The 11255-nt window shown below is 32.5% G+C and overlaps 2 protein-coding genes across 3 annotated transcripts; one reads left to right on the top strand and one right to left on the bottom strand.

The window, feature by feature from the left end:
• Positions 1-64: 64 nt before the first annotated feature.
• On the bottom strand, positions 65-7044 carry LOC109599489 (murinoglobulin-2-like). 2 transcript variants are annotated; one of them, XM_020015491.2, is made up of 28 exons: positions 6928-7044; positions 6691-6872; positions 5920-6167; positions 5741-5866; positions 5448-5681; positions 4969-5397; positions 4731-4919; positions 4402-4677; positions 4111-4348; positions 3964-4055; positions 3855-3912; positions 3772-3798; positions 3603-3720; positions 3320-3545; positions 3058-3263; positions 2925-3007; positions 2752-2867; positions 2313-2696; positions 1994-2261; positions 1782-1939; positions 1520-1732; positions 1228-1465; positions 944-1174; positions 793-861; positions 641-742; positions 465-581; positions 329-412; positions 65-250 (listed from the first exon to the last, which is right to left on the bottom strand). In XM_020015491.2, exons 1-28 carry the CDS (start codon positions 6990-6992, stop codon positions 156-158), a joined length of 4872 nt encoding a protein of 1623 aa, XP_019871050.2. In that variant the 5' UTR covers positions 6993-7044; the 3' UTR covers positions 65-155. The 2 variants fall into 2 exon arrangements, with proteins under 2 accessions (XP_019871050.2, XP_049817832.1); XM_049961875.1 differs by having other exon boundaries at positions 3772-3789.
• A 364-nt stretch (positions 7045-7408) lies between these two features.
• On the top strand, positions 7409-11255 carry LOC109599493 (GPI ethanolamine phosphate transferase 3). The gene is made up of 5 exons (XM_020015495.2): positions 7409-8009; positions 8064-8344; positions 8481-10276; positions 10389-10783; positions 10846-11255. The coding sequence occupies exons 1-5, from the start codon at positions 7452-7454 to the stop codon at positions 11038-11040; spliced, it is 3225 nt and encodes a 1074-aa protein (XP_019871054.1). The 5' UTR covers positions 7409-7451; the 3' UTR covers positions 11041-11255.

Below are 11255 nucleotides of genomic sequence, written 5' to 3'. Positions count from 1 at the left end.
GACGATGTAACCACACATGTTCCCTACAAATCTTCTGCTTCTAAAAAATTATCTGTTTGGATAATTTATTGTGTGACATTTTATTTAATATACTTAGTTGTAATATAAAATTAAACTAGCAGAACATTAATAATAGTAGAATATGAATGAATAATTTATACATATGTGTGAAAAACATTACTTGCTTTAGTCATATTTTTTAATAAAGATTGGCTGGGTTTAATGTATGTTGGAACATTTCCCTCCATTCCTAAAAGTAATAGAATATTATAAATTATCAAATTCAGGTAAGAGGGTTGATGTAAATTCTCTCATTTAATTATCTTACCATTAGGTGTTGCCATCTCCATATCCATATCGACAAAATTTGGGTTTAAATTCGATTTAATTTGTCGTTTCTGCCTGTTGTGATCTATTAAAAACATGTCAAATGATACGTCTTATTTTTTTTACAGAATATTTACCTGAAGGCAATTTCTTCAACCTATTTCTGTTTATGTCTCTTCGTATTTTTGATGTTATTTTATTGATGGTCATGTTTTTAGGGGCTTTCACATAGACTGGCCTATTTCCTTCCACTCCTAACATTTTGGAGATATTTATTAGATTTAACTACAGTTTATTATAATACAGTTCATACCATTTGGTGTGGCCATATCCATGTCCATGTCTACAAAATCTGGATTAAGATTTGATTTTTTCTTGGAGTCGATGTGCCTTCTTTCCCGTTTCGCCTTATTAACTGGAAATCATTTACTTTATAAACAATCTATGTAATATAAGTGGACCTACCGTTTTTATAAGCGAACGAATCCTCTATGTAATCATTGGTGAAGTTGATAATCTTTTTATTGGGACTTTCTAAAAAATATATATATTTTTTATAAAATTATTGTACAAGGTTATTCGTTATATACTGACAAGTCCACGTATGAATTAATACCTGTAATTTCTGGCAAATGTGTATTATTTATCAAACACTCTTTGTTCATGTGATAAAATTGCACGCTTTCGTATTCCGGCTTGTAGTAATCATAAAGTTTAATAATTGAATCCTTCCTCGTTTCGACCAACGTATTTTCATTTATATTAAATGTAATACATACTTGTTCGTTACTAAGCTTTGTCAAATACAAAACAACTTGATTTTTAATTTCTTCAAACATTTTAACCTCTGTAATCATAAGTAAATGATATAAAAACATTAAAGATTATTAAAAATCTTACTGGATTTAGATTCTGCCTCGACCAATTTATATAAAGAAGCTCTATCTGCGGAATATCCAGATGGTAAAGTAACTTCCAGAACTGCCATATTAGACTGTGTGTCTGGTCCCATATAAGCCAGGCATGGGGATAAAGATGTAATAGAACAAGGATCCACATTCGAAACGGGGGCTATGTCTAAGTGAAGTTTAAATGCCTCGCTTTTCTTCGCGTGTTTTAAATAATAAGACGATACCACCTTTAATTTTATTTAGTATTAGTTAGAATTAAATGCTAATTTATTAGATCAAACCTGTGCCAATATACATCCTTTTCCTGATATCTCCACTAAAATTTCATTGTCCGTTGCTCGTAATGGTACTCTCTTAGATTTTATCTTTTCTTCACTTTGTATTGAGAATTTATAATGCTGATTTTTGGCACTTACTTTGATTTTAAGGTCGAGCTTGTTCTCGTTTATCAAAGCTGCGTATTTTGTTAAAGCGTCTAAAACAACCACTGTGTCCTAAAAACAAATATCTAGAAGTCGTCTAAATAAACAATTTAAATTGTACCTGTGTTGTTTTAAACCCTCCATGCGGTCCCTGTTTGGATACCAACCATCTAACAGCAGAATGAGCATTAGCAAGACTTTCATCACTATTCTGGTGCAGGAGAGCCTTCAGCACATAACCCGTCAATTCTAAATCTGTAGCCGTTGATTGTTTTTCATCTGTTGATCAGAAAATGTAATACAGTGAAAATTTGATAATTTAATGAGCGGTACCTTGTACGCTCCACCACATCATGTTTTGGTGTTGATGACCCAGCAACATTAATCTATTTAACATTCTGCTGGCCTCACTAATCCAGCTTACTTTAAATAAAGCGTAACAACTTATCGCAAGAGAGTACTTGTCAGGATTGTTCAAACTTCTAATGCAATATTTGGCGTTCGTCTTCACTTCTGTGGGTATCGGAATGTTAGCTTCCTCAAGACTCAATATTACATACGCCGTCAGACCGGCTGTACTGTTCTCCATACTTGTACCTCCCTAAATTTTATTTTAATAATTATACTGAATATTTTCATTAATATACTTTACCATGTCTTGGAAAACGTGCAGCATAGCGTTAAAACATCCATTTTCCAATTGGTGTTTAAATATCCAATTAACTGCCTTGTTAATGACACGCTGATCTACGTATACATACTTTTTGGCCTCTTGTAGAGTTTTTACAACGAAAGCAGTTAAAAACATTGAACCTGAACTGTCGTGATAACCGAAAGCTGAAAACGAACCATCCCTGTGAGCATAGTTAAGAATCCTTTGATAGCCTATTTTTAAATTTCTCGTTATCCTTTGTCTCATTGATGTTGTTAATTTTCCGGTGGCTTCTAAATAACGCATCACGTACAAATTCGGCGCCACCGATGCCATTACTTGTTCTCCACAACCCATAGGAATGGACAGTAAATTTTCCAGGTTCTTAAAATGGGAATGTTTACATGATTTTAAAAATCCCATTATAAATACAATTTACCTCAATTGCAGGCCCCAGAATATCTCCGTTAAATGCTACGTAAGCCTTAGCTGTTTTTGATACAATGTCATCTGGCGTAGATATTTCCCAAGATATATTTTTTGACTCTCTCTCCCCTAAAATTGATAAATTTGATTTTGTTTTTATAAATATTTAGAGTAATAATAATTTACCTGAGCCACACAAAAGTGCTGACTTTGTTATTTTTACGGGATACCCTTCGGGTTCAATAATTATGCTCTTTTGAACGATATCCCTAAAATATTAAGGTAATTAACAATTTACTATAAAACGAATCGATTTCACCTTTTGTTTACAACCGAATCTGGACCACATTTTGAGGGAAAATCGGTGTCTACTTCTGTTAAAACAGTTATGTTACCACTTCCAGTAGTTAAAGCTTTCAAGTTAAATACATGATTAATTGTTGCATTTGGTGTCACGCAGTGCGATAAGTTCCCTATTGAGTTGTCCGACTCCAAATTGTCAGTGTATTCCAATTTTATACGAATCTGAAATTTATTAATTAGTCTTTCCCTGATTACTGTATTTTAAAAGAAGTACTAACTGGTAAACTGTAATTGAGGTAATTAAATACGGTAATTGGAACATAAAAATATTCTTCTCTTTTGACGGAATAGGGCGTTACGACATCGACAAAGAACGGTTGAAATGCGGATATTTCTATTTCTTGACTGAAACCAATACCATCAGTAGCAGAAACGCACATTACGTTAGTTTTCCAGTTGGTAATTGTGTGTGGAAGAATCCTCTCCTCTTTTACGGGTTTGTTTCTGAAATTATCAATAGTGTTATACGTATTAATTGAAGTTGAACGTAATTAAACTTACTTCTCAACCTTCACCAAATCCCATAACCAAGTTTCTGGGAAATATGACCGTACCGAAAGTGTCGTTTCTTCATTTTGCTCTTCATATTCATCTGTTTGAGTGCGCGTTATGTATTGCACTAGAAATTACGCATTTAATATTTTAAAACACTGAGTTTCGGCACTGTTACCTTCCTCTTGTGGCTGGACTAAAGGACCTTAACGATAAAATAATTTACTTGAAAAAATCAACTGTGAGGTTTTAAATACTTACCAGTGTAACAAGGTTTTGTTATAATTTTTAAATTTGAGATAACAATGGTATTGAGTTTCTAAAACAAATTTTATTTCATTTAAATTCGTTGAATGAATTCTTAACTCACATTGAACACATCAAACGAGTCGTAATCTTCAGAAAACGGAAATACGTGTCTCTTACTGCGATGTCTTTGTTCATCCTCCGTGTATGAAATATCTGGAAATTTTATGGAATTTACTTATCATTTAATGGTTTTGTCAGCACAACATACGTCTAGCTTGTTTTTTATTAGGAGGTATGCATGTTCTTCGATTGGTTTCAGCGACTGGCTTTTCTTTTAAAAATGGCGAAAGCAGTTTGTGAACATCTAATTTTTTATTGTGATTTTCCAAAAATGACACCGACTTATCGATTGCGGAAATCGAACAAATCGAATCAGAACTGACGTTTAAGAGCAAAGCTGCAGTAGATCCGGGATACAACTGTTTATGTAACCACTTTGCATTTACCTAAACACAAAAATACAGTCATCATCTTACCAGATGTGTAATAAATGTACAACCTTATTTTGTAGACACGGTTCTAACTCCACATGTCTGGAAGCAGCGATTACTTCACCCCCTTTTGTTATGTGGTATATCAAAATCTGATAGCTACTCAGAATCATAGATTTTAGATCAGCAGTGAACGTAAAGTCCTCCATTTCCAATGGGGAATTCCTATTAAATTTGTGTTTATCACCTATTATATTTTTTAGTTCTTCTTCGGATTCTTCTGACGGATTTCTTACAGTATACACATATTTCCCCATATGATGTAATTGATGGCGTGATTTTATCTGTAATAAAGTAACTCAATGAGGGAGAATTTGCGCCACAAACTTTATTTTACCATGTAGTAAAAAGCCACATTCTCCTTGGTGGCAAATTTGTCCCTCCTTAATGATATACGAAACGTTTGATGAGTGTTGCAAGCGTTGTTATTGGGTGCGCCCTCAATTGAAAAATATCTATTGCTGAGAGAATGTTGCCTCAGCACCAAAAAGCTATCAAATATTTCAGAGTTATTCAGAGATCTAGCCTGTAAGAGACTCTTCAGTTAAATGGAACAAACCAATTTTTATACTTACTGTTAAATGAATGTGTATAACTCTACTTTGCAAGGGCAATATGTTAAATTCAATAAATCTTTGATTGTCTAACATAGTGTAGTTCGAACACTGTTCATTGTTTAAATAATTCCAGCTTTTATTGATGGCAAAATTGTAACAAATTTCAAACATCTGAGATCTCATTCCAATATGAACATTGAAAAATTGCAGTTTCCCTTTATATGGCAGTCCTGGTAAAAACATGGAGTCCCCAACAAATTTTAAATTGTACGGTTTCGTAACAACTAAACATTTTACCATGGCCATTTGCATTCTATTTGTACCGTATTCTGTTACTGTAGCAGTTATATGGACATAAATCTTTGGATCGCTCGTAAGAAGACTATTTATATTTTCTAAGTTCAATTCATTTCTGGTGATTACAAAGTCTGTACAGCCGTCAGTAAGCTAAAACTCAATGTATTTAAATTGGGCCAAAGTACAAAACTGTAACTCACTCTTTTTGTTTTGTATAGAGTTTGCATGTTAGAATGTGAGTCAATTACTTTAATTAAACCGTATCCATTAACATTTTTGCCATAGCTATATTTGCCACATACTTTTAACTGTACGCTTTCTTCTTCAAAATAAACGGTTTTTGGATGGTCCACCTCCACTTGAAATTTCGGCAAGACGTATTTTTCCACAAGAAAATACACGGTCTCACCAGGCATTTCAATTTTCCATTTTCCCTTTTAGAAAATTATCAACGAATTATTATTTACTTGCGTATAATTTATGTTTCCCTTACAGTAATTGATTCCTGAAGTAACAAATATTCGAACTGAATTATTCCTGGTCCACCCATGTTTGCCTTTAAGTTCTCCCAAATAGCGACCGTTACATCCAAAGGATTTTTTATTTTAATTTCGTTTATCTAAAAATTGAATTTATTGAGGAATTTATTAATTTTTGCCCTTAATTACTTACTGTTCCACTTTGTGGTAATAAATCATTATTTATTGTCAATAAACGTATTTTTATTGTGTCGCCTGGTTTGTAAATGTATCTATCAGTTTCAATAAAAGTTTTATTTGCCTTGTGGGGGTACAATAAAATAGGATCCTGGTTGCGAGATGATGTTAAAGTCCCACTGTTCTGAATGTTTACTTTTACTTTCACAAATTGTGGATCTTCAATTGGTAAAAGAGGTACGTATAAAGGAAAACATGTGTAATCTAAAATGGAAATTATAAAATACTAATTAATATCTCAATAAATATTCTGACAAAAATAGTATCTGGTAATTATAACGAATATTTACAAAAATATTACTAAACATGTTTCAGGTAAAAAATATAATTTTTTCTTATTATTCCATAAAATAATATTTCTTGTACAATCTGTTTAAAATAGGCCATCATACAATAAGTAGACACATTTTCTTCGTAGAGACGCATTGTAATGTCAACGTGATCTTTAATTCTTGAACCAGTCACGTTTAGTTTAATAATACGTTACCACACAAGAATAAATTGTCAACAATTAAATGCATGCGACTGCGTAATTTGTAATATAGCTTTAAAGGAATTGCATAAAAAATCCGGTCATTAACACATCTAAGATAAATGCATCCATTTCAAGGCTAGAATCTTTAAATACTTTATCTGGTATATCCTGTGAAAAATTTATTTCAGGGTTATAACAATTGCTTTATGTGAAATTTAATGGATTTCTTAAAAAATATGTATTAAAAATCACCTGTTTTAAGAATATTATTAGTAGAAAAATGTTCATCTTTCCATTTCAAATCAACAATTACCGTTGTTGGAAAATTAAAGGAATGCAATGATAAACAGACGCTTTCATTTTTCCCATTAATTAACGTTTTAGGCATTGTTAATAGAAACCCCCGGTCTTTATTGTATCGGTTTTCGGCAACTCTAAAATACACCAATTAAAAAGTCTTTAATTAGGTTTAAAACGCATGCAAATTACCTTTCTTGTCCATGAATAACTAATGCACATTTTATTAAAAACAGTAACAACACCCTTATCCACATTTTTAAAATTGTATATTATTAAATGTCTTAAAATTTAAATCACAAAATAATCTCGTGCCAATATTAAAATAGGACTGAAGTAATACTAAACATTTGTTTATGTTATTAGTTTATCTCAGCCTTTATTATTTCCTCTCCCGATTTGAACTTTGACATAAAAAATATGTCTAAACACATTTAACTGATATAATTTCGAGGTTCTTTATTTTTAAGTTACTACATTTTGATAACAATTTCATTACCTAAGTAAATATTTAATTTGATAATTTCAGTTTTTGAATAGTCCGCGTTTTTATATCGGTAGTTCGTATAGTAATTGATAGTTCAAATACGTCAACGCGGTAGATAAAATAAACCTACCGGATAAATTGTCAAGTGTCATACCAAATATGATATAAATTAAGTAATAAATAAAATAAAGCAATTATCGCTTTATTAAGCCGTGGACTAACTTAAAATATGGGGCAGCAATTAAATTATGTATTGTTCTTAGTGTGGCTGTGCTATTTAATTGTTTCTTCGATATTGTTATTCAATAGAGGATTTTTATTAACCAGAGTTGTTCAAAATAATAATTCTACGTGTTTATCACATAAAGACGTACCTTGCCCTGATGGACAATCATTTTTGGAAAACGTAACAAACGGCCATGAAGATCAGTGCCTTTATAACCACAAAGTTGTTAAGATAATGGAAGAAATGGACAATGCTGCGGGGATATGTCTACCACCTAAAGCAAAGGTTATATTGCTGGTTGTGGACGCTTTGAGATATGACTTCACTGTGTATGATGAGAAGACACAAAATCCCAAATTTTATCAGAACAAATTGCCCATCATACATGAACTCAAGACAAAATATCCTGAATCAACAAGACTCTACAAGTTTATTGCTGATCCCCCAACAACAACAATGCAGAGGCTTAAAGGACTAACAACTGGTAGCTTGCCTACATTTATTGATGCTGGTTCCAATTTTGCAACCTCTTCAATTAATGAAGATAATTTAATAGATCAGGTAACTAAGAATATTGGCTCATATTTATGTTCAAAGTTAATCATTGTATTTTAGTTATCAAGGAATGGTTACAATACTGTTTTTATGGGTGATGACACCTGGACTGGGCTTTATCCTGATAGATTTTTAAGAAGTTATCCTTATCCATCTTTTAATGTTTGGGATTTAGACACTGTTGATAATGGTGTTACACTCAATTTGTTTCCCGAAATAAAGAAAAATGATTGGCATTTACTAATTGGCCATTATCTAGGAGTAGATCATGCTGGACACAAACATGGACCAAGCCATCCAGAAATGAGCAGAAAATTGGGAGAAATGAATGATGTCATAAAGTAAATATAATTTGTTTTATAAAAATTTGTTGCTAAAATAATATTCTTTATATTTCGTTTTTCCTAAAATCAATTATTTATTATTCCTCAATTATACTTAATTAGATATATTATTTTATTGAAAATCATTTTCTAGGAGAGTGGTAAACCAAATGGATAAGGACACAATGTTATTTGTGATTGGAGACCATGGAATGACTGTGACGGGAGACCATGGCGGCGAAAGCGAAGATGAGGTCACCGCGGGAATGTTCGTGTACTCCAAAGAAGTATTGTCTAATTTTGGTCCAGTCCAGCAATCCGTCAAGCAAATCGATTTAGTGCCTACACTCGCAACAATCTTAGGTGTTCCTACACCTTTTCAAAGCCTTGGAAATGCCATCATTAATTGTTTTCCTTTAAACAACAAAACAGACAATGTTGAAGAGTGGCAACTCTCATTGTTTTCACTGTGGGCCAATGTACAGCAAGTTCTGGAGTACATTAGAGCATATTCTGAGAAAACGTCCACATTTAATGAAGACACTTTGAAAACTTACTATGAAAAATACGCAGTACTCAAATCCAATCTTCGTTCGATAGATTCGGAAAAGAAATTTAAAGTTTTTGCCGAAGATCTTTCGGACTTCGTTATTAGTTTGAGAACTATGTGTGAAGAGGTCTGGGTACAGTTTGATTCTTATTCGATGACTCGTGGATTGTTGTTCATGTTTCTTTCAATATTCTTTGCATTTACCATAGTTGATGGTATTCCTTCACAAAGATTACCGGAAATATTTCAAAGTTCCTTTGTTCTATGTTCAATTGCGGCTATTAGTATTTCTACTTTGTTCGTTGTTGGCCTTTATTATTTTGATATAAGTGATAATTTGTCTTCAAACATATTTTTTGCTAATGGCGTTACATCACAGCTTATGATGGTTGTATTAGTTATACAAAATTGGGAAGTTATTAGTCAGAATTGGCATGATAGAAGAAAATTAAATAAACTTTCTAATGGCATTTGTCGCCTTATATTAGTTGGTAGTGTCTGTGGGGTATTTTCTAACAGTTACATTATTGAGGAATGCTTTGTATTATTGTTTCTATTAGTATCTGTAATTATTATCGGCACTATTGGTATCAGTTCTACAAATACTGCAGATAACAAGAACCAAAAGAAATCTGAAAGCAATACATTAAAAAGGTCAAAAATAAAGCTCTTCTTTTTAGCTCTCTGCGTTGCTGCTTTGGTTAGGTGTACTCTGTATTTTTGGCGATGTAGAGAAGAGCAGCAATGGTGTTTTGAATCACCACATGAAATTAGTAATATTACGTCCAAAATGGAGACATCAAAGGTTCAGTTTATAATTACATTAATTTGTCTTGGATTATTTGTATTTGTCACCAAAGTTTGGTTGCGAGAGTGTGGAAATCTAAATGGTTATACAGTTAATGTAACTTTGGCAAAATATTTGCCATCAGTCTTGGTTGTTTGTATAGCTGGATATTGGGGAATAAATAAACTTCCCAATCAACCTAAAAGGAACATCCATCCATACATTCCAGAGAATATTTTAGCTTGGGTTGTTTATGGATTCTCATATTTTGGTTTAGTTACTATTATTTTTGACCCGCTTTGTGTGTATATTCTTCCAAGAAAAAATGAGGTAGACATAAATGTTAATACTGAAGACAATATCATACCGCAACTGTTTAATAAAATGAAGAAAGCTTATACAGAAGTACGTAATAAAGATGATGTACCAATAGTCTGTGGATTGGGTACTGTGTACAGTGCAGTGTATGTAATTGCTGGCATCTACTTGAGCATGATTTTCTGTCTTTTGCTTGGCGATTTTGTAGCACCATCTGCTCTTATTATGTTTTTGACTGTCGGCTTCGTTCTAATAATTACATCTATTATCAGGATTGAACAGGCTTCGACAATAGGTAAGACTACTTTTCAATTATTCAACATATTTAAGTTTATTTAAAAGATATTTGATTTGTTAAAATTTGTATTAGTCCATATTTATTGTATGCTATGTTATTATTTTTTCAGAGAGCTTATTTGACGTGCCTCACATATCCGTTTTGGTGTGGGTTATACTGTCCCAATACTTCTTTTATGGAACTGGACACCAGGCATCATTTCCAAACATAAACTGGGAAGCGGCGTTTGTCGGATTACGTGGTGTTTCGATTTATAACTATGTGCCCGGCACTTTGGTAATTATTAATACGTTTTGTTCGAATATTCTTATGGGTTTCTTGTTGCCTTTGATACTGATCGCACCGTTCAACGTATTCGTAATGATACCCTCGGTGCTGGGAAAGAAACACGAGTTGCAATCGGCTTCGCAGAGAGGAGAGGTATTGCTTTACGAGAGGGATGATTTGATGGTAACGTCCACGTTTACACTTGCATGTAAATATATCATGTGTCATGGTATCAGGGTACGTATTTTTAATAATCACCTAACTTGTTGTTCTAGTTTTGTTGACCTAATTTGTTTTAGGTGTTCGCTTGTATGATGTCGGCCACCATCCATTGCAGACACTTGATGGCGTGGAAGATATTTGCACCGAAGCTTATATTCGAATCAATAGGAATGGTCGTTACAATAGTTTCAGTAGTTTTAGGGTTTCTAGTACTTCTTAGAATTAACAAAAAAGTAGATAAACTTGTTACACACCTTAATAAAATAAGATGATTTTGTAATAATTTAGTAATAATTCATTCCAGTCTAGTCTAACCATTTTACCTCACCCCTCGAAAAAGACTGTTTTTCAATAAAAATTGAGTGAAAAATTTATAAATATGTAAAAACATATATTATAAGATCATAAATTTTTCTGTTCAACAAATATTTATGTGTGTATTTGGTTTAGGTACTATCATTGTATTTAAAGATGTGTTTTAATTCTA

The sequence above is a fragment of the Aethina tumida genome, chromosome 1, assembly GCF_024364675.1.
Source record: "Aethina tumida isolate Nest 87 chromosome 1, icAetTumi1.1, whole genome shotgun sequence".
Classification (NCBI taxonomy): Eukaryota; Metazoa; Arthropoda; class Insecta; order Coleoptera; family Nitidulidae; genus Aethina; species Aethina tumida.
Note: the sequence above shows the minus strand (reverse complement) of the source record. Positions and strands in the feature narration are given on the sequence as shown.